The sequence below is a fragment of the Colossoma macropomum genome, unplaced genomic scaffold, assembly GCF_904425465.1.
Source record: "Colossoma macropomum unplaced genomic scaffold, Colossoma_macropomum, whole genome shotgun sequence".
NCBI lineage: Eukaryota > Metazoa > Chordata > Actinopteri > Characiformes > Serrasalmidae > Colossoma > Colossoma macropomum.
The window spans coordinates 1,807,414-1,831,369 of NW_023494806.1; the positions used below are offsets into that span (position 1 = coordinate 1,807,414).

At 39.7% G+C, this 23,956-nt stretch overlaps 1 protein-coding gene across 1 annotated transcript; it reads left to right on the top strand.

The window, feature by feature from the left end:
- The first annotated feature begins 372 nt into the window (after positions 1-372).
- On the top strand, positions 373-23,178 carry ascc2 (activating signal cointegrator 1 complex subunit 2). The gene is made up of 19 exons (XM_036598689.1): positions 373-486; positions 1,307-1,393; positions 2,623-2,781; positions 4,146-4,319; positions 5,813-5,942; positions 6,229-6,296; positions 7,082-7,195; positions 9,053-9,165; positions 9,247-9,318; positions 10,839-10,943; positions 11,695-11,763; positions 12,352-12,426; positions 14,148-14,379; positions 14,758-14,954; positions 15,736-15,855; positions 16,146-16,382; positions 18,169-18,250; positions 19,229-19,323; positions 22,628-23,178. The coding sequence occupies exons 2-19, from the start codon at positions 1,313-1,315 to the stop codon at positions 22,797-22,799; spliced, it is 2,295 nt and encodes a 764-aa protein (XP_036454582.1). The 5' UTR covers positions 373-486; positions 1,307-1,312; the 3' UTR covers positions 22,800-23,178.
- Positions 23,179-23,956: the final 778 nt, after the last annotated feature.

Genomic DNA, 23,956 nt, shown 5'->3' on the forward strand with positions numbered 1-23,956 from the left:
CCCACAGGACGCTGTTGGCTGGATATTTTTGGTTGGTGGACTATTCTCAGTCCAGCAGTGACACTGAGGTGTTCAGAAACTCTGATCCAGTCAGACCAGCGCAACATACACTAACACACCACCACCACGTCAGTGTTACTGCAGTGCTGAGAATGACTCGCCACCCAAATAGTACCTGCTCTGTGAGGGTCCATGGGGGTCCTGACTACAGTCTGTAACTGTAGAACTACAAAGTGCACCTATATAGTAAGTGGAGCTGATTAAAACGGACAATGAGCGTAGAAACAAGGAGGTGCTGATAATGTTGCGCCAATCGGAACGCAGCCTCTCCGCCTTCGCCCCGCCCACCACTCCCTGGGCCCCGTCCATGAAGTGCACTAGGTGCAGTGGTGCACTCGGTCTGCTCCCTTGTAGCACTGATTCGGCTCATGGCTTCAGAATCAAAGACTCACACAACTAATCCGGAGCGCAAACAGTCTTAATGAGGTATGTTATACAGTTACAGTCCTCTTGAATGGCTGAAGTGTAAGACTGACAGCTTATGAACGCTTTATGACAGTTTAGAAAGCGTTCTTAATCCTGTCACCTCACTTTAGCGACCAAGCTAGCCGGCCGGCTAACTGAGTCCCTGCAGTTTCAATCGTGGAGTTAGCTAAGCTAAGCTAAGCTAAGCTAAGCTAACTGCGCTAACAGGCTTCTGATGAGCGTTTATCTCAGTCGTGCTTTCAGTAGGACTCAGATTTGGGGTTATAAACAGCCGATTAAACTCGTTTACTGGTTAAGATGTGATGTTTTTCTAGAATAATGATGTATTTTCAGTGCTGCCGATGCTAACCTAAGCTCAGCTACAGTTTTTGATCGAGAAACTTTATTGCTCGCAGTTGTCAGATGTCAGATCACTCCGTCATCATCACCAAGTTTCTTCATTAAAAGGCTGATTCGTTTCAGTTTCGATTAGTATTATATTTTACACTATGATGCGGCTGATATTACGATTGTCATCGTTCTGGGTTTCCATATGTGCTTTGCTGGCCCATCTGGGTGCACCTGTAAACCCACCCACAGTGGATGTAAATGATGGGTTAGTTAGCGTTATCTAATAGATTTAGAGGGGAACTCCATCGGTTTTTCAAAGTTTATGCATAATTCAGAGTGTCTGAGGTGTAAACAGAGTGATTCAGAGTGGTTTGGTGTGAAATGGTTCGCAGTTTATATCTCAACAACTGACCTATGGAGAAATTTAGAACTGTGCTTATGTGTCTGTCCATCTTCTAATAGAGTTCATCTCCATGTTCTTCTGTTTCAGAAGGAGATGGCCTGCGCCAGAGTTCCCCTAGACGAGCAGCAGGTGACGGAGGGTCCGCAGGGTAGAGAGCGGACCCTTCCAGCTCTGGTAAGACCAATTTAATACAGTATTTTGGAGAAAAAAAAACATACAGTGACTGTTGTGTTCAGCTTTACGCTGGACTGTGGGTCAGAATAGCGGCTGTAAGGGCGAAAATGGCCAAACTGTAACATCACAGTGCTTGAAGACACGTTCATGATGTACTATACAGACTATGAGTGCATTGTTTTTATTAATTGTTGGTAAAAACAAAGCATTTTAGAAGCTTCAGGAGAAAAATCAAACATTTGAGTAAAAATATAAATAAATAAAATAAGATGACCTCGTAATTTGTGCGCTCCACCTAGTGAAGAGGCTCACCAAATATTTCTTGGATGACATCTTGCAGTCTTTACTGTGTAATCAGTATTGCTTAAACAGAGCACTGTAAGAGGAACCTTTGCACACATTTTATACTGTGAAACTGTACATGTGAACACTTTTATACTGATGCACACCACAGTAGAGAATAGCCTTGATACTGTACCCAAGGCTGGGAGCGATATTGCAAACACGATACTCGAAGACATTTTCACGATACGTAATATACCACCGGAATACTGGTGAACCTCTGTACCATTGAGAGCATACTCACAACCTGCGTTTCGGTGTGGTACAGCAGCTGCTCAGCATTTGACCGCAAAGCGCTCCAGCGGGTGGTGAAAACTGCCCTGCGCATCACAGGTGCCCAGTTACCCTCCACTGAGAACATTTTCCATAAGCGCTGCTTGGGCAGAGCGAGGAACATCATCAGGGACGTTTCTCATCCTAACCACGGACTTTTTATCCTCCTCCCGTGTGGCAGGCGTTACAGGAGCCTCCACTCCCACACCTGCAGGCTCAGGAAGAGCTTCTTCCCTGAGGCTGTGACCCTGCTGACCTCCTCACCGCCACTTTCACCATGTCTTTGCACTCACTGCACTGTGTTGTACTTTATATCCTATATATGTAAATGACTGTAACGACTATTGAATTTTGGGCTGCTATCAGATACTTGTTACAGTGCAGTTTATACAGTTACTGAACACTGTAATTGGTCTAAATCTGCCGTTTTTATGGTCCTTGCAGTTTTGGAAGTACTGATCATACCCATCATGTACCCTGAAAAGAGTATCGTGGTGGAATTTATCACGATAACAGTAACACATCGTTGTATTGCCGAGTCCTAAGCCTTTGTTTCCACACCTTTATGAGGCTTGTGGATATACTTAAGTTATGACATTGTTGTATCTCCTCAGCACCCGGAGCGTAAAGAGGACAGGGGTTTCCTGCCCTACCAACCGCCACCTGAGGACGGCTCACCTGCACAGGTAGAGGAATTCCTGGAGCAGGCCCAGTTCATTTCGGAGGACCTGGAGTGGCTGCTGGCGTTACCTCATGACAAGTTCTGGTGCCAGGTTAGAAAACCAGATAGCTTTCAGAAAGACTCCTCAATGCACTGTAACAGGTTAAGAACAGTACCTGAACTATCAGGCCAAGCTCCGCCCACAGGCTGTGTGTACAAAGGTATCCAGACGTTCCTTAAAATGAGTGAATTCAGTATCTTTAAGTCACCCATTGCTGATACAGCTTATATAATCTTTAAGAAAAGCACTGACCAGTAGAATGGGACACTCTGGATCAGCTACACATGAGCCTAAGGTCACCATGTCCAATGCCAAGCGTGGGCTAGGGGGGTATAAAGCCCCCCAGCATTGGGCTGTGGAGCAGTCGAACTGGGTTCTCTGGAGTGATGGAGCTCCATCCAGTACCTTTGGGATGAGTTAGTGATCCAGAACTGACCATCCAACATCAGTACCTGACCTCACTAATGCTCAATCAAATCCTCACAGCAATGTTTCAACATCTAGTGTAAAGCCTTCCCAGAAGAGTCGAGGCTGTTACTGCAGCACAGACTCACTATTACCACCTTCATTTCAGAGGAAACTCTGGAGTCGACAGACTTTTAGGGTGTTTTCGCACCTGAAAGTCTGAACCAAGGGTCAGGTTTTTGTTTACATTCATCTGATCCGGTTAGTTTTGGTTTCATAGTGCAGTTTAGCGAGTGCACTAGAGAGCTTTGCATGACACATCTGCATCCTTTCTCTCTCTCTCTTCCTCTCTCTCTATCTCTCTCTCTCTTCCTCTCTCTCTCTCTTCCTCTCTCTCTCTCTTCCTCTCTCTCTCTATCTCTCTATCTCTCTCTCTCTCTTTCTCTCTCCTCTCCCTCTCTTTCTCTCTCGCTTTCTCTCCTCTCTCTCTCCCTCTCTCCCTTTCTCCTCTCCCTCTCTCTCTCTCTTTCTCTCTCCTTTCCCTCTTTCTTCTCTCTCTCGCTCTCTCTTCCTCTTTTCCCTCTCTTTCTCTATCTCCCTCTTTCTCTATCTCTTTCTGTCTCTCTTTCTCGCTCGTCTATCTCTATCTCTCTGTCTCTCTTTCTATCTTTTTCTCTTTCTCTCTCTCCTGTCTCTTTTTCTCCCCTCTCTCTCTCTCTCTCTCCCCTCTATCTCTATCTTTTTCTCTCTTTCTCCTCTATCTCTTTCTCTTTATCTCTCCTCTCTCTCTTTCTCTCTCCTCTTTCTCTCTCCCCTCTCTCTCTCTCTCTCGCTCTCCCCCCCTCTCTTTCTCTATCTCCCTCTTTCTCTATCTCTTTCTCGCTCCTCTATCTCTATCTTTTTCTTTTTTCTCTCTCTCTGTTTCTCCTCTATCTCTCTCTCTCTCTTTCTCTCCCCTCTCTTCCTCCCTCTCTCTCTGTCTCTCTCTCTCTCTCTCTCTCCTTAATCAGGTGGTGTTTGATGAGTCTCTACAGAAGTGTCTGGACTCGTATCTGAGGAACGCTCCACGTGGTATAGACTCTGCCAGCCTCTCTTCCTCTCCGGCCGTGGCAGAAATGCAGCGCAGCCTTCATCGCTCCGTCTTCATGGTCTTCCTCAGGATGGCCACGCACAAGGAGTCCAAGGTTCGCTCACCATAGACACTCCATACAGCCCACATTCGGAAACGAAACTGCAAAAAGAGCCAATTTCAGATTCACTGTTTTGATGTCATGGAAAACACTCCACTTACAAACATTCGCCCTTCAGCCAGCACCAGCTTAGCCCTGCTTAATTCACGCTGACGTTACAAAGGGAATTTCAGCCCCGACTGCTTTGTGAATGAGGCACAATAGAGGACAGCCAGTCAGATCAGAGCTCATTTACATATGTCAGTAATAGAAGTAATGTAAGGTGCAGTAACAAAAACAGCTTGTTAAATTCTGAGGAATAAAGAGAGGTTGGAAAATGGTCATATGTGGTAAATGGTCAAATGGTCATGTTGGAAAATGGTCAAATGGTATAAATAATTTATGGCTGTTTTCTTTACAGTGGTGGTGATAGGAACCAGAGGTCGCCATGACTACAACACAAATATAGACATTTTACTTGCTATCAAAAACCACCAGTGAACCAACACGAGTCTTCTGAGTTTATATGGAATGTTGATGATGGAAAATAGTGGAAAATCTGAAATGATAAGTTTTCTTTGGGGACTATTTTGCCTCACAGTGCCCTGCGTATTATGTATCCCTCCACCATGAATGGATTTTAAGGCCGAAATCTTCTCAAAACTATCATAAAACAGTGTCTCAGTCATCAGGCAGTGAATTCATAACCATTTACATGTAGTAACTTTCTGTGAGGGAGCTTTTAGAGGTGGACGTCTGGTTCCTATCAGCACCACTGTGAACAGTTCTGCCTCGGCAAGTTTCTCTAGAACGGAGCGTTTCACACCAAACCACTCTGAATGACTCTGTTTGCATCTTACCCATTTAATTATGCAGAAATTTAGAAAAATGGTGGATTTCCCCTTGAATACTGTGAGTTTCTGTGGTTTAGTTGAGTTTAAGAAGTGTAAGCATTAAGATCTGAGCATCATATTACTCAGTAAAGCCCTGTTTAAACTACACTTACTAGAATATAGCATTAAAATAAAAAAATACAAAATTATAGGGGCTGATGTCTGAAATATTAGCCTCCTAAAGTCAGTATCCGTCACAATTTTCCTCTGTCAGGCCCCTAATATTTTAATATTTAGCCTAATATTAGTGATGCACTCATAATACGTGATGCACTCATCTAATGTGAATAAGGATCAGTTTAGTTTTGACCAAGATGAATAAATATAGATTTATGTACAATATTTATTTACCACATTTATATACTGTAATTAATGTACAGTGTGAAAGAAAATGCTGTTTTCTTTCCTATTAATAATGCAATAAAACTGTTGTTCCTGAATTAATAATCGTGATTTCTGTATTGAGCCAAAAATCTGGTATCATTTCTCACGATTTTGTATTGTTTTAGGCTGAAATTATTGAAAAAATTTAAATGAAGTTCCGTTTGTTCTGATGCACTGGTGCATTCCTCCAGCCTCTAAATGTCCTTGTTGAATCTGTTTTTCACTATTCAGGACAACTTCATCACACCTGCTGTGTTTGGAGAAATTATTTATGACAACTTCCTGTTCGACATTCCGAAAATCCTGGACCTGTGTGTGCTGTTTGGTAGAGGGAATACTCAACTGCTGCACAAAATGATCGGTATTCCCACCAAAATTCGAATGAATTGCCCTGTTTGAGCTCCGCCCACATATGTGTTCTCAGTTTATATCACAATACCTACATTTAGAGTCAGTTATTCATTCAGCCTAATGAGAAACTGTAGAACAGACTCAGTTTATATCACAATACCTACATTTAGAGTCGGGTATTCATTGAACCTGATGAGAAACATGATTACATTTCTGTATTTGTGGGCGGAGCTTTGTACTTCAGTCATTTTTAATACATTAATCAATCAGTGAATCAACAGTTTTCACTTTTTCAGAGAACATCTTCAATCAGCAGCCCAGTTACTATGGCGACCTGAACGAGACTGTGCCCTCGATCATTCAGGTGAGTCTCCTGCTCATGTGATGTCATCAGCAGTGACTGCTTCTGATTTGCTGAAAGACACAGTTAGATTTGTCTATGGATGATTCTACTGAACTGGTTCAGAGACATTTGGGGCTTTTAACTGATTTTAGACTTTAGACTAAAGTCCTTTTGCTCTGAGTGACTCTAAACCCTAATTATGTTTATTTTATTAAAACTAATGATTGAACGTTACATTTTGTCACTACTAAAACAATCATAACTCTGCCAAACTTACCAAATGTTTTAGCAGTGACTGTTTCAGTCACAATTTTAGTTCATTTTGAGCTCAGAAACTCAGCAAACACAGCTTTGAACAGCTGTTCACACAGAAAATCATCATATTTTACATTAAAACACTAAAAAGTGCTGAACTGCAGAAAATATGACGATTCTTAATGTTCAGCATTTTTTAGTTAAAAATTAAACCTATAATAAATCCCAATGTTTTAACTTCATTTTAAAAGAAATGAAAAAGATCTTTAGAAAATAAGTATTTTATAAGTGTAAATTTAGGGGGGTAGGGTTTGGGACAGACCCCTCCCAATAGAACGAACCCTATAAATAATGATTTTAGTATATATTTAGCATGTTACTGTCTTTATTAATGCATTGGGTTTAAATAGATCAGAACAAAATCCTTGTAAATATTGTAGATTTGAATACTTTTTAACTGTTTTTTAAATAGTTCTTATTAACCTTGCGAGTGCAGTTTGAACTAATTCAGTCGAATGGTGTAAATAATGAATGTGTATGTTTTTGTTTAGGTGTTTGATACGATTCTGGAGAAGTGCGGACTGCAGTCTGAGGAGACAGGAGCCAGTGAGCCGGTCAAACTGAACACACAACCCCGCCGCACCACCATGACCATGACAGAGGAGGTAAAACACACACACACACAAAGATACGCTGACGCTTAGTCACCAGAGTTACGTGCAAGTGAGCGCACGTGAGCGAATGATGTAAAAAAACTACTCCATTCTCGAGTCATTGTCGAAACAATGCTTGGTGCTTGTTTCCACACAGCTGATGTAGATTCATTAACTGTGTGGAAACAAGCACCGCCCACTAGTACTTTGTTTACATCTAATTTGTAAAAGACATATCCAATTAACCCTCATTTACATGAAACACTCTAATTCATGCACACATTTATTTATTTATTTATTTATTTATTTATTTATAACTAACATAGATCGATAGATCACTTTATTGATCCCAGTACAAAACACAGTAAAGAGCAAAACAGGAGCAAAGTATTGCAGTACACTATTTACAGATATATAAAAAGAGATAAATAATAAAATAAAATGAACTGGTTCAAAGTCAGAGACATTTGGGACTTTTAACTGATTTTACACTTTAGACTGTGACTCTAAACCTTAATTATGTTTATTTTATTAAAACTAATGATTGAACGTTACATTCTGTCTCTACCAAAACAACCATAACTCTACCAAACTGTACCAAATGTGTCAGTAGTGACTGTTTCAGTGACAATTTTAGCTCATTTTGAGCTCGAAAACTCAGCAAACACAGCTCTGAACAGCTGTTCACACAGAAAATCATCATATTTTACATTAAAACACTAAAAAGTGCTGAACTGCAGAAAATATGATGATTCTTAATGTTCCACACTGATTTTCAGACTTTGGGACTCATTTACTTCAAAACAATGGGATCTAACTGCTCACCATGTGGCCATGAGGGAAGCATTAGAGAATTCATGCATATATATATATATTATATATATATATATATATATATATATATATATATATATAACTGACATAGATCGATAGATCACTTTATTGATCCCAGTACAAAACACAGTAAAGAGCAAAACAGGAGCAAAGTATTGCAGTACACTATTTACAGATATATAAAAAGAAAGTGAAAAAGAGATAAATAATAAAATTAAATATACTAAAATGTAACGTTAAAAAAAAAGAAATTGCATTAATACAATGCAGTTGACAATGCAGTGGTGCCTGTCCCTCCAGTGAATGAACTACTGACTATGGACTGCAGCAATAAATGTTACGCAATATGACATTTATGGATGCATAAACAAAGTGGCAGTACGGTATGAAATATGACTAAATGTACAACCCTTGAAACTGAGAAATTTTATCAGACGGCACTGCATTAAAAACACATGATTCCGTAGTGGAAATCACTGCATGGGCACTGAGAAATGAAATAGTAAAAACATTTAAAACACTAAAAAAGTAGTAATAATCATAGTAGTAAATTAAAAAAATGAAATCAATAAACTATTAAAATTACAACAATATTGTAACTTAATAAGATAAAATAAGTATAAATAATAAATATAATTGATGAAATATAAAGAAATAAAAGATGTAAAACAATAGCTTGGCCATATTAAAATAAATTAAAAACAGAATAATAAACATTAAATAATAACTAAAACATACCAAAAATCACTTTAAAACTAAGATCAAGTAAAACAGTTGCAGGCTGATCGGAGGTGGCTGACCTACCCCAGACATCAGGCAAGACACGTTTGGAGACCAAATTCTGCGTCTTTACTTTAGAACAGGAGCACCAAGGCTAACGTTGCTAACAGACACTAGAACTCAATAGTCACCCAAATAGCCCCTGTAAAAAAACATCACCAAAACTTTCCTCAACCTGCTCGAACAGCATCCAGGTGTTCATTAAGGCGGTGCAGACTTGCAGTCGTCAGTGTTCCCTTTGATCTGTGTGTGTAGGATCTTGCTGACCTGGTGTTGTACCTGTGCGACACCTGCACCACCATACACTCTTTTCTGGACATCTTCCCTGGAGCCTGCTCCACCTTTCACCAACACGGCTTCCTCAACAGGTAACACACATCCTGATTCATTTGAATAGGCTTGTCAACCAGTGATGTTTTAAACCCGTTTTTCCTTTTAATTGTTTGCAGATTGTCCTCGTTCTACGAGACAGCAGTGCCCGATCTGGAGAAAGCGCTGACAAAGAGAAACTTCGATAAATGGTTAGTACTGTAAAGAGAAATCCTCAAGATAGTTCTCCAAATACTGTCTGGTGAAAAAATCAGGGTCACTGTCACTGTACGCCCCCAAGTGGAAAATGTTTAGAGTTTTCCTCAAACAGTATGATGGGTAAATTCAGTCTACTGTAGCTTAACTGCTTATTAATTAATGTCCTGTAATGGTCAACTGATATAATAATCCTTCACCAAATAAGACTAAAAGAAATAAACCAGTACATGTAAGCATTATGTAATATTATTTGCCAACCTGTTTGAAAATAATTTAGCCATATCTAGGGGGTCAATGTTGGTCATTCCCGATATCCTAGTGGGGAGCCCTCAGGACGTTCTAGGCCTTGTGTAAAATGGTAGATTTTAGAAACCCTCTAGGAGAAGAGAATAAAGTGTATAAACGTTTACGTAAAAAATCAGAAAACTTAAAGACTTTGAGGTTAATAGCAGTTAGAAGACGTCCAGTGAGAGCTGTGGTGAGGTGGAGTTGTTTTATTAAGACAGGGGTCACAACCCAAAGAGCCGTTTTGTCCTTTCAACAAAAATCAAACCACCTTGGGAGCCACAACATTTTCTGTCTATTTGGCTGTAAATGTGTCTCAGTGTGAGCTGATGTCCAAGTATGGAGTAAAAAATACAATATAAACGAAAACGCAGACTTACTTTGCTCTGCTTTAAGCTTTAGCTCAGCTATAGCTGCTTTTCTCGCATCTCCGGCAGGAAACTTTTCTGCCAAAGTAGAATATTTTCTTGTAAAATGTTTCTCAGCATTCATTATTGTATACTGAGCCACTGACAGGACAGGCTCACTGAGCGTCAGCTGGACATTATATCTCTCTACTCGTTACTGTGCACTGCTAGTTTGGTTATACATCCATAATATTGCATATTGCACTGCCACATGTTTATACACCCAGGCATGTTGCACAACTGTTAAGATTTTATCTTTAGTCAGTCGGTATGTTCACTGGATGTGTCATGCACCACTGCATTGTCACTTGCATAATATTTATGCAATTTTACTTACTTATTTTTGTATTATTTGCATTATATTTTATGGTTGTTTTAGTATATTTTATTATATATCGTTACATCTTTTATTTATGCATCTGTATAATAGTGTACAGCAATACTTTTGCTCTTTACTGTACTTTGTGCTGCTGTAATAGACGACTTTCCCTCTATCTATCTTATCTGTCTGTCTACCTGTCTGTCTGTCTATCTATCTATCTATCTTTCTATCTATCTATCTATCCATCCATCCATCCATCCGTCTATCCGTCTGTCTCACTGAATGACAACTCATTACTGCATGACATGTTTATGCATGTTTGTCAGTGTTGCAGCTTTCAAGTAAAGTGTTTCCCACTTTTATTAAATTTATATATTAAATATTATATATTAAACAGATTTCTGTCTTACCCTTTTCAGTCTCTTGTTTTGAGGGTCTCCCTCAGTGTGTGCTGAGTGTGAATGAAGTCTGATTGGGTGATGTGTCTGTGCTGTCTCAGTCTGCAGGAGGATCTGTGGAGGAGAGTGTGTCACTCCCGCAGGAGAATGGTGGAGATCACACACCTGCTGCTGCAGCACACCTGCCTGCAGCCTATACTGGAGGGGTGAGGACATATACAGTCCAGTATACACACACTGAGGGCTGATTTACTCTTCTCTGAACTCAATACATAAGGGATTTATGGGTAAACGAAGCTTGCAGAGCTTCCCAGATGAAAACCATGGTGTATTAGTGGCTCCTCAGCAGCATCGGGGTGGAAACAACCACACACTTGAATATGATGGTGCTTCAAGGGTCTTTAGTAAAAAAGATTCTATATGCATGATTAAAGGGTTCTTTGCATCGTGAAAGGTTCTTCAGATTAATGGAGAATGTGCTGTAGATGGTTCTATATAGAACCAGCACCAAGAAAGGTTCTTATCACTACAAGCTTGACATCAAAACAATAGGAGAACCCTTTTTGGTGCTTTATAGAACTATATACAACACATTCTCCGTCAATCTGAAGAACAATTTCGCGATGCAAAGAACGCTTTAACCATGCAAATGGTTCTTTGAGTGTACATGGTTCTATATAGAACCATTTTCTTTACTAAAGAACCCTTGAAAACTATCATTTTTAGCAGTGTAGAGCTGAAAGGTTCATCTTTTTTTAAGAATGCAGTTTTCAAATAGCAATATCTGTTTATTATTATATGCTACCTGAGAACAGGTGTAGGGGTCTGAAAGTGTAGCGGCTAAAGTTGCAGTACCAGGATATGACCGGTACCTTTTGGTATTGTAGGCTTTGATGCTGAAGTCTATTTTTTATATGTATTTTATCTTAAACTTAAATATGTTTCTCTTTTACACAGCTCTGAACATACAGCTTCATTTGTAGAGGATTTTCTTCAGACCTTCTCAGCTTTCCTACAAGAGAAAAGGTAAAAATATTAAGCAATAAACATAAAATATTAAACATTTTGAGTATCTTACAGTCTGTCAGAATGACTGTGTGGATCATATGAACATTATAGAGGCTTTTTAAATGAAACAGTAGAAGCCATATCGCCCCCTACACTTCCTGTAGTGTATTACAGTCTGTCAGAATGACTGTGTGGATCATATGAACATTATAGAGCTTTTTAAATGAAACAGTAGAAGCCATATCGCCCCCTACGCTTCCTGTAGTGTATTACAGTCTGTCAGAGTGTCTGTGTGGATCATATGAACATTATAGAGGCTTTTTAAATGAAACAGTAGAAGCCATATCGCCCCCTACACTTCCTGTAGTGTATTACAGTCTGTCAGAGTGACTGTGTGGATCATATGAACATTATAGAGCTTTTTAAATGAAACAGTAGAAGCCATATCACCCCCTACACTTCCTGTAGTGTATTACAGTCTGTCCGAGTGACTGTGTGGATCATATGAACATTATAGAGGCTTTTTAAAGTAAATGGACTTAACGACTGACCTTTGCTCTACTGTGTAATATCTTATGGCTCCTCCTGTTGTGTTTTGATTGGCAGGTTTTTGGCGGATTATGATGAGCAGTTTCCTGTGGCTGATGACATCAGTCTCCTTCAGCAGGCTTTTCCTCACCTGTATCCTCACTGTTTCACAGCTTCATCTAGGAATAAATGGGAGGAGTTACTCAGAGGGTTCAGTCATTACAGTTCCTGTAAATTGGAGCAGGTCTTAGGTTGGCTTGTCTTCTGTTAGCCACTTTTCCTTTAGCAAAATACATCAAATTTACAGTTTCCTTCTTATTTCAAATACAATCAAGACATGTTTGGTGTTTGAAGTTTTAGCACTGGAGCTACGAGACTAGAAATGAAAGAAATTTAAGAAATTAAATACAAAGGGTTATAAAATCAATGTATTAAGGGGGCAGTGCTAAAGGTAAAGAGGACTGTATTGTACTGGCTGTAATGGTATGTTTTGAAACTTTGAGAAACTTAAAGTCGTTCAGGAAATCTGGCTTTAACCGCTGTAACATCCGAATCTCCAGGCTAGCTGCTTTCCTTACAGCGTGGCTTCGCTCCGTCTACCAGCCCGCTAGCCTCTCTTAACCCCTGGGTAACAGCACGGTGCATGTGTGGGTTAACCAGCGCTTCACGGAGGGGGTCTAATTTGAGGTACGAAGGGCAACATCGTGGCCCTAGTAAGGGTCAGTACGACGGGGCACTGTTTGCAGCGGTGCTGGGAATACATGCGGCCTAGCACCGCGATAACATGACTTTCACTGCTGTGAGTGAGCGGGACGTCAGGCGCCCGAGCTGAGATGGTTTATATTTCCACATTTTAATAGAGTGAGTAAAAAATATAAAAACAGTACAAAAATGTGCTGAAAAAATGTACTGTGACGTCGCTACGCTGCGCTGTGCACTCTGTCTCTATTTTAAAGAGAAGAAATGTTTGTGTTGGGCTGTTTTTGGTTAATTCATACGAGGACTGAAGAGTCTGTATGCGGGTGAAGTGACGTTGTTTTCCTCAAATTAAAAATAAAACTGGGTTATGGACCGTAACCTTGAGTCGACTAATTTTCTCCCATGAAAAATGGACATTATGATATTTTGCAGTTTGCCTTTACTGTTAGCCTACATTTAACCAACCCCCACCCCAAAAAAAAAAAAAACTCCCAAAATTAAAACCCAAATACCTACCCAAGGAACTAACAGTCCTAGTTGCATCTGAGATTTTATATCTAATAGACTTGGGCCCAGTCCCATTTCACCCCTCACCCTACCACTGAGCCCTACCTCTGCGCGTTCACGTCTAGTGGTAGGGCGTCACGATTCTTACAGTTACATTCTGGTGTCTTACGTATCAGAACTGCTGCCCCATTTAAGGTGGAACGGGAAAATTCGAACAAGAATCTGATGAATATCTGACTTCAGCTTCATATCACTGAAGAATTAGGGGTGGGTGATGATAAATAATTGCCCCCCTCTTTGAAGATCATATGATGCCCTAAATGTAACTAAAGCCCAGCAGTGAGGAGCTGAACTTTACCCTCCTCTGCTGTCACTGCAGACTGGCAGGGTCGCCTACAGAGCAGCGCTGGTAGCTGTTAATGAAGTGATGCTCTTTTTATTTGAGGGTCCCATTTCAGAGGGAGGATCTCAACCACTGCCCTGTAACTCAGTTAGCAAGATGACAGTCGAAAACAAGGGGTAGGGGTAGAAACAGGAAATGGGACTGAGCCTTGATTTTGTGGTTTCTGACACCATATGACACTGTTATCTATAAACATAGGTTAAAGTATGGACAAATAGCCTTATAGCATTGCGTGTGTTGTCCTCCTTAACCTCCTCTCTCTCAGAGATGACACGCGGACGTCGTACCTGCTGCAGGCTGTAGAGTCCGCGTGGGACAGCATCGGGAAAAAAAGGCCCGTTACGGCCTCGTCAGCCAATCAGAGTGGAGACACTGCGAGCAAGGCATACCCAGATACGAGACCAGCCCTGATGGAGGCAGCGGGAGGTGGAGCTACGATGGGGGAGGAGCTTAGAGGGGCAGAGGCTATGATGGACATCCCTCGCAAAGGAGCCAATGTAAGTTCACTTAGAGCAGTTTGAGTCAATGTTGGCTAAATGCCGAATGATTTACAGACTTTTTTGATGAGTTTGTTTAATTTCCCTTCATTAAATACCTGCTGAGACAAACGCTACCTCTATATTTTGATCCTGTTGTTTATTCGTGCATTTTATTCGTTTTACTGCATTCGTAACCCAACATGCTGATCCATTTATTCCCAATTTTTGATTATAAATGTGTGTATATCAGCAATGCACACGAAAAATATCACCAATCAGTATCTACCCACAATTCCCATATCGCTGCACCCCTAGTGCAAATGTGATTATTTAAAATATCAACAGATTATTTCTGCTTTATCAATGCTGGATTTGTTTTGTCCTCTGCTCCTGTAGGGGGCAGTGTGCACTGTGAGTGCTGGAGAGTTGGAGTCTCTGCTCTCTCATATCCGCGACCTGTTGCCGGATCTGGGCGAGGGTTTCCTGCTGGCCTGCCTGGAAGAATACGGCTACGACAGTGAACTCGTCATCAACAACATTCTGGAGGACAAACTGGCTCCAGAACTCAACAAGCTGGACCGAGCAATGCCCAGGTACACATCCACGGTCAGAGCGACGGGACCTTCAGTAAACATACAAGTCTAGATCAGTCTAGATCAGCGACTCCCAGCACTTCTCTTTAGATCCACCACTGTGTAGAACTTTATAACTTTCCTGATCTTACAGTCATCAAGGCCTTTCTGAGCAACTTAATATAGAAGTATATCCCTAACTAATGTGTGTGTGTGTAAATATTTATATATTTATATATATAAAACCCATAATAAATGATGGCAGGGAATGTTATTTAACCTGCTGTCTGATTATTCAGACTATTCAATGTCTAGCATGAATTATTCAGTAACTACTATAAATTATTCAGTAACTATCATGAATTATTCAGTAACGACTATGCATTATTTAGTATCTTCCATAAATTATTAATGATCTACTATGAATTATTCATGATCTATTATGAATTATTCAGTAACTACTATGAATTATTCAGTAACGACCATGAATTATTTAGTATCTTCCATAAATTGTTCTTTATGTACTATGAATTATTCAGAAATTACTATAAATTATATAAATTATTATTATTAGCAAATTATTTACTCAGTAACTACTATAAATTATTCAGTAATAATCATGACTTCAGTATCCACTATTAATTATTTAGCAATTACCACAAATTATATGAATTATTATAATTAGTAAATTATTTCCTCAGTATCTAATATGAATTGTTTAAAGACTACTATAGATTACTCAGTATCTACTACAAATTATTCAGTATTTACTATCAGTTATTCATTCTGCTGCCCCCTGCAGGCCAGTGAAGGAAGCTCTGCCCTCAGTGATGAGCTCCAGATCCAACGTGTTCGACGACGACGAGTTTGATGTGTTTAATCGTGACCAGCTGGACATGAGCCGCGTGTGGAAGGGCAGGAGGTGAGGCTGCTCTCTCTGACCATTAACACAACTCCTAAAGTCAGGAGGAGCTGACGCCAAGGACTCGAATATTAATATAATATTATTACTTGTATAATATGATATATGATAAAACACACCAATGTTTAATAAATAATCTAATTTATTTTTAGTGATGCACTATGAAAGGGGCTTTATATTGGCATCATTCATGTAATTATTAAAAATAAAAAGATAACTGACTCACTGATGATTGAAGGCGATATGTGATGATGTGTCTGGAAGCTTGTGTTTACGTCTCTGCGTCTCAGGCAGGGGGAGAGCGTCCGCGAGATGCTCGATGATAAACGCCACATTGATGAACAGAGAGAGAGGTATCAGAGCTATCAGACCGTGGTGGAGGAGGTTCCCATAGCAACCGACCAGTCCGGTAACCAAGGCGGCACTTACGCCTTTGATGACTACGATGACGAATATGATGACACGTATGACATCAACCAGGTGGGGGCCAATGACCTGGATGAGGACGACGAGCTGCTGAACCGCAGGTACGAACCGTACGCAGGCAATGAAAATACTATGAAGCTAAATGCTTATGATATTAATATAAATATAGTTTCATATTAATATATAAAGTGAATATATACAGTACTTTTCAAAAAGTTTTAAATTACTATAATATACTATAATATTGCTTAATGTTTATAAACACTAGTACTTAATACAGTGTACATTTAAATATTTTAATAAGACACACTAGATACTGTTTAATAATCTATTTACAACCATCGTCAGTGTACACCGGCGTTTTAGGGCCACTGTTAATAAAAATAAATATAGAGAATAAAGTCATAATACTTTGAGAAAAAAAGACGTACGGTATGATATTTCGTGAATAAAGTCGTAATATTTTGAGAAAAAATTGTAATATTTTGAGAATAAAGTTGCTGAATTCCGACTGGAATTAATATCAGAATTAATACCAGGAAAGGTCAATATTGTGGCCAAAGGCTTTGCGAAGTGAAGCAGCGCCTCCTGGTGTTAAATGAGGGGCGGTGAGTTGGTGGAGTTCTACTTTCATATTGATTCACCCATAAAGAAACACTCAGTCTCCCTGTCTCTCCTGCACATCAGCACCAGCCTGTTATTAGTATAAGAACCGGCTGAAACGGCTGAGCAGGAAACTGTGTTTATCTAGAATAAAGAGCCAGACGGACTCGGAGGAAACTGTCTGTCTGTGTTGTTGAAGGAGAATCTCAGGCAGGGTCGTCTACACGGCTATCGGGGGCTTCATCTCCCCCCATTCAAAGAGGGCATGGAGTTTCACAGACAGTGAGAATGATGATCAAAATGATCCACAGAGAGACAGGAGTGAGTGGAGCTCCAGCGCCAGTACAGCAACCGAGACCCCAACGCGTTATGGCAGCCCCCCTACAGTACAGCAACCGAGACCCCAACGCGTTATGGCAGCCCCCTACAGTTAGCCCCCTACAGTTAGCCCCCTACAGTTAGCCCCCCTACAGTTAGCCCCCTACAGTTAGCCCACTTTATCCTCCAAATATTACGACTTTATTTTCGAAATATTACAACTTTATTCTCGAAATATTACGACTTTATTCTCGAAACACTACGACTTTATTTTCGAAATATTACGACTTTATTTTCGAAATATTACGACTTTATTTTCGAAATATTATGACTTTATTCTCGAAATATTACAACTTTATTCTCGAAACACTACGACTTTATTTTCGAAATATTACGACTTTATTTTTGAAATATTACGACTTTATTTTCGAAATATTACGACTTTATTCTCGAAATATTACGACTTCATTCTCTAAACACTACGACTTTATTCTCGAAATATTACGACTTTATTCTCGAAACACTACGACTTTATTCTCGAAACATTACGACTTTATTCTCGAAACACTACGACTTTATTTTCGAAATACTACGACTTTATTTTTGAAATATTACGACTTTATTTCGAAATATTATGACTTTATTCTCGAAATATTATGACTATGTTCTCGAAGTCTACTATTTCTATTTTTATGAACAGTGGTCCTAAAACGCCGTCGTATCAGTGAGATTTAAGCACTTTTGAAATACGATGCGTTCGGGTGGCTTTTCTTTGGATATTAATCTTAATATTGATTAATATAATCATCTGCACATTCATCTAAATTGTTTCAGACCTGTGAAGTCGTACAGTAGTTGCATCATATTAGAACCATTTTAAACATTTATCAGCTACAAAATTATTTTTATATTATTGAAAATATTGATTGCAAACTTGTTGCGTATGATGACCTTTGCCTTCTGTAGACCCTTCACCACACCGCAGGTGCTCAGGACTGGACGGCAGGAGCAAGAGGAAGAGGAGGGAGAAGAGGAAGAAGAAGAAAAGGTAAAGTTCTTTGATGTCTGTGAACATCTCAGAAGTTCTTACAGCGACTAAAACGCTATTAAAGGGAAAACTGAAGTCTCCTCACTTCTGTTTAAATAAGTCTGATGAATATATGTATATAATGTATATAGACGAGTTTTAAAGCAGACTTACACTCCTCAGTCCTCACAGACTGTTTTTGGAAATAATGCTGCAAAAACAGCTCATTTTTAATGAACTGTATTTGTGATGTCACACAAACACATTTACATATTATATCCACCTATTTAGCCTACAGCAGTTTAGCCCTGCCCACCTATCTGAAGTTATAAGTAATGTTTCAGCCTGATTGCCTTTTGACTGAGATACAATCAGAAGCCAATCAGAACAGAGTTCATTTGCAGTTATATGCAAAAGTTTTGGCACCCCTGGCCAAATGAAATGTTTATTTGTTTTGTTTTTCTAAGTGAAACTAAGTAAACACATTTTCTACAGAAAACAAGTATGCACATTTTTTATGGCACCGTTTCTCTTTATTTTTTGAATTTAATATATGAGGGATGAAAAAATAAAACATAAAATGTGGCCTGTGAAAAAGTTATGGCACATTTTATATGTTTTTATAATATGTCAAACTCAGCAACTAGAAACTGGGCACTAAAACTGACCAGGGCTAACAGGTGGTGTTCAAACGATTGCATGTGACTGTAAATCAGTGTTTAAGGCACAGTAAACAAAAACAGCCTCTTTAATACTGAGAGATAAAGAGAGGTTGGATTTTATAAATGAATTTTAAAAATGAATTTTGAGTGTTTTTGATACATAAAGACACACAAACATCAGAAGTGGAATTTGGGGATGGAAAAAAAACAAGAAAAATGTAGAATATGGTCCTTTAACAGATTGTTCGCATGTCGGAGGCCGAATCTGTGGAACGGTCTGAAGGGTCTCTGACTGAAAGTGAAACTTGGATTGATTTGTTTGTGTGTGTTTCAACAGGAAGACGCAGTGAAGCGAGATCAGTTTGTGCAGGACCCTGCGGTGCTAAGAGAACGAGCAGAAGCCAGACGAATCGCCATGCAGAGCAGGAAAGGGTAAAAGACTGAACATATACACACCTGCAACCATTACAGTATAGTGATGAACAAGAGACGTAATTTTCTGAATGAATAACCGACTCTAAATGTAGGTATTGTGATATAAACTGAGTCTGTTCTACAGTTTCTCATTAGGCTGAATGAATAACTGACTCTAAATGTAGGTATTGTGATATAAACCGAGTCTGTTCTACAGTTTCTCATTAGGCTGAATGAATAACCGACTCTAAATGTAGGTATTGTGATATAAACCGAGTCTGTTCTACAGTTTCTCATTAGGCTAAATGAATAACCGACTCTAAATGTAGGTATTGTGATATAAACCGAGTCTGTTCTGTTAATTGGGATTATTACCAGCTCACAAACAGAAGCTCCGAAAGAATGTGGTTTTGGGCGGAGCCTAGATGGATCAGTTATCTAATTATCAAATAAATTGACTGACAGTAGGTTGGGCCCATAAATATGGATACATAGATGCCACATTGGGTTCAACCAGACGCGTCAATGGCGCTGCCATTTTGGGGAGGTCAACATCGCTGCTGGACTGCATTCAGTACCATTACAGAGCGGCAGTTTAAGAAAGATACTGTCCGAAATTACACTATTTCAGGAATATCACACTCAGAAAGTGGGATAGGATTATATAACGGAGGGAACGCAGTGATCCACACTCATGTCTGTGTGATGTTTGTGTAGATATGGCCGAGTGGTTGGTGAAGCACAGAGAATCTATTCAGGGGGTCTTAACGTTTATGTAGTAGTAATTTATTTATTTACAGTAAGCACTGTAGGTAAGTTACAGCATTCCTTAATCTGTATAGATTTTCACAGTAGATTAGCACCTTATTACACAAACCTGTTAGTTAGCTTCTTATTCGCCAGCTTTTTGTTCCACCTTAAATAGTGCAGCCCCAGGCACCAGTATATAGCTGCTGCACCATTTAAGGTGGAACAGGAAAACTCGAACAAGAAGCTGGCAAATAGGAAGCCGACTTCAGTTTCATCCTTCTTACTGTGTTTTGGGGGTTTATTTTCTTTTTATGTGTATTAAGATTAGAAGTGATTCACACACTGATGGATTTGCTGATGTGTCTGATTGTGTTTCTGGCGCTAAACTCGGTTTTTAACATCAGGTACAGACTGAATACTTTCCTGCTGGTCCGGACGGCTAATTATCATGATCAGTTATTACAGTAATAAAAGCTACCGAGAGCAGATCCGTGCAGCCTGGATTAATCTGTGTCTGAGGATTATAACTAAACAAACGTGGTGAAAATCGGTTGAGTAATAAGGAAGTTGTGGCTGATTTAATCCTGAGACTCATCGTCTCTCAGTACAGGGTGAATCTGTTCACAAGCGGATCTTGACCTCTCCAACATGGCGGCCGTGCAGACGTATCGCCTCAGTTAGAGAACAACAGACAACGTGGCATCGAGGAATGGATATCTATGGGATGGGCCATATAGCAAAAATACAACCCCATTTCCAAGAAAAGTTGGGACACTGCAAAATGTAAATAAAAACAAAATGCAATGTGCAAATCATTTAAACCATATATTTTATTGAAAATTGTACAAAGACAACATATGAAATGTTGAAACTGAGCAATTTTATAGTTTTTGAAACATATTTTGAATTTGATGGCAGCAACACGTTCCCAAAAAGTTGGGACGGGGGAACAAAAGGCTGGTAAAGTTGTGTAATGCTAAAAAACACCTGGTGGTTGATTGGCAACAGGTCAGTAACATGATTGGGTATAAAAGAGCATCTCAGAGAGGCGGAGTCTTTCAGAAGTAAAGATGAGGAGGGGTTCACCACTCTGTGAAAGACTGCACCATCAAATAGTGCAACAATTCAAGAAAAACGTTTCTCAACATAAAACAGGAAAGAACTTCTGCCTTTCATCATCTACGGTACATAATATCATTAAAAGAGTCTCTAAAAGAAATCTCTGTATGTGAGGGACGAGGCCAAAAACCAGTATTTACTGGCCGTGATCTTTGGGCCCTCAGGCAGCACTGCATTAAAAACAGACATGATTCTGTAGTGGAAATCACTGCATGAGCTCAGAAACACTTCTGAAAACCACTGTCTGTGAAAACAGTTCATCACTGCATCCATAAATGCAAGTTAAAACTCTAAAATGCAAAGAAGAAACCAAATATAAACAGGATCCAGAAATGCTGCCACCTTCTCTGGGTCAGAGCTGATTTAAAATGGGCTGAGGGGAAGTGGAAAAGTGTCCACTGGTCAGACGAATCAACATTTGAAATTCTTTTTGGAAATCTCTGAACTAAAGACCACTCAGCTTGTTATCAGTGCACAGTTCAAAAGCCAGTATTCATGATGGTGTAGGGGGGCATTAGTGCACATGGCATGGGTGACGTGCTCATCTGTGAAGGCACCATTAATGCTGAACGATATGTACATGTTTTGGCAACATATGCTGCCATCCAGACGACGTCTTTTTCAGGGAAGGCCTTGATTATTTCAGTAAGACAATATCAAACCACATTCTGCATGTATTACAGCAGCGTTGCTCTGTATTAAAAGAGTCCGGGTGCTAAACTGACCTGCCTGCAGTCCAGATCTGTAACCACTGAGAACATTTGGTACATTATTAAATGAAAAATACAGCAAATGAGCCCCTGAACTGATGAGCAGCTGAAATCCTGTATCAAACAAGAATGGAAAACATTTCACTTTCTAATCTACAGCAGTGTCTCCTCAGTTCCCAAACGCTTACAGAGTGTTGTTAAAGAAGAGGTGATGAAACACAGTGGTAAACAGGCCCCCGTCCCAACTTTTTTGGAACGTGTTGTTGGCATCAAATTCAAAATAGGCGAATATTTTAAAAAAAAACAATACAATTTCTCAGTTAAACATTTGATTTGTTGTCTCTGATTTGCACATCATCGCGTTCTATTTTTATTTACATTCTGCACAGCGTCCCAACTTTTTTTGGAAATGGGGTTGTATAACATCACGATACTTAAAGACATGTTCACGATACACAATGTGCATCACAATAAGTTGGAACAGAAAAAACAGAACTAGTAGTGCCGCATATTAAAGTACCATGAAAAATTATGATTAGTGATGTTTGTTCAAGGTTTCAGACGCCGTTACACTAAATACAGTTAAACAGAACTAATTATATTCTCCTTGTACTGAATCGGTCGATATGCGATACGCAGTATATTGTGGTGTAAAGTATCACGATAATTATAACATATTGTCATATTGCCGACCCCCAATGGGCAGACTGACCTTTTTTTCGTTTGATCTTTTTGTCCAACAGCTACAGACTGCCCCCTCAGAGTCATGTGGTGGGCGGACCTAAGGGGCGGGGCCAGACGCAGGAAACCGTTGTGGATCGGCGCAGGAAGGAAATGAACAAGAGCCGGGGAGCCAATCACAATCGCCGAGCCATGGCGGACAGGAAGAGGAACAAAGGCATGATCCCGTCCTGAGACGGAGAAAAACAATGCTGACTGCGCACCAGACTGGACTGGATACAGTTAATATTATAAATAATCCGAGAGATTTAGAGGAGATGGAGGATGCTCCACGTACTAGATACTGAGTGTAGCACCCATTAAATACGTATGTCGTCGCCGTGGTAACAAAACCTCACATCTTCAAAAGAAAAGGGGAAAAACATCTAAAATATAACACACATTAATTAAAAGACATAATTTTGGAGCATTTCTATTCACCTACTCATCGATATATAAACGATATATATAAATAAATTAATTAATTAATAAATAAATGCAGAGGTTTTGATTCGACAGCGACGATATGATCTAAGGAACATCCAGACGCTCCGTTTACCGGCCTTTACTTTTTTTTTTTTAAGACGTTGTAATACGTTCCATTGATTTATTTCCTGAAGCTGTTCTGATTTGTAACCATTTTGAGTTTAGAACGTTCAGTGCGTCTGAAAGGGAACCAGAATATTTTCTTTCTTTCTTTCTTTCTTCCTTCCAAAATAAACGTCCTGAAAGGACAACATGAACCAAAGTGAAAAGGGCAGCAGAGAGACGCTTTTTATGCCATGAAGTAACGAGTAAGTTTATTTCAACAGAAGCAAAGCTTTGTACAAAGTACTGACAGAAGAAGGAGACAGAAAATGAGTTTGGAGAGATGATGTGCAGAGTGACCGCGAGCTCCACAGCGCCTTACGCCGAGGGGGCGGCGCTGCTAGTGCTAAAGACTCTCCGGGTCAGTTTTATGTCCTGTGTGAGGGATTAAAGGTACAGTTTGGGTTAAATAAGCAGCAACATGTGCTGATCTCAGCAGGTGAAGTGCTGGTTTCTCTCTGCAGCTACAGGCTTCCAGTGTCTGTCCTCTCCACATGCACAGCAGACGCAAGAGAACATGTTGTGATAAACAACAGAAGCGTTTCATCGTTTTTTGAGCTTCAGAAATGAAAAGAATTGAAATTAATAACAATAAATACTGTTTTTAAGACTTTTCCAGGTGGTTCTGATGTGTTTGTGAGAACCTGCAATACTCATTTTAACATGCCTTCATCCATTTCGGCCTCTCCGTTCCGCTGCACTCCTGAAAAAGATGGTTCTTTAAGGGTTCTTTAGTAAAGACAGTGGTTATAGGTAGAACCATG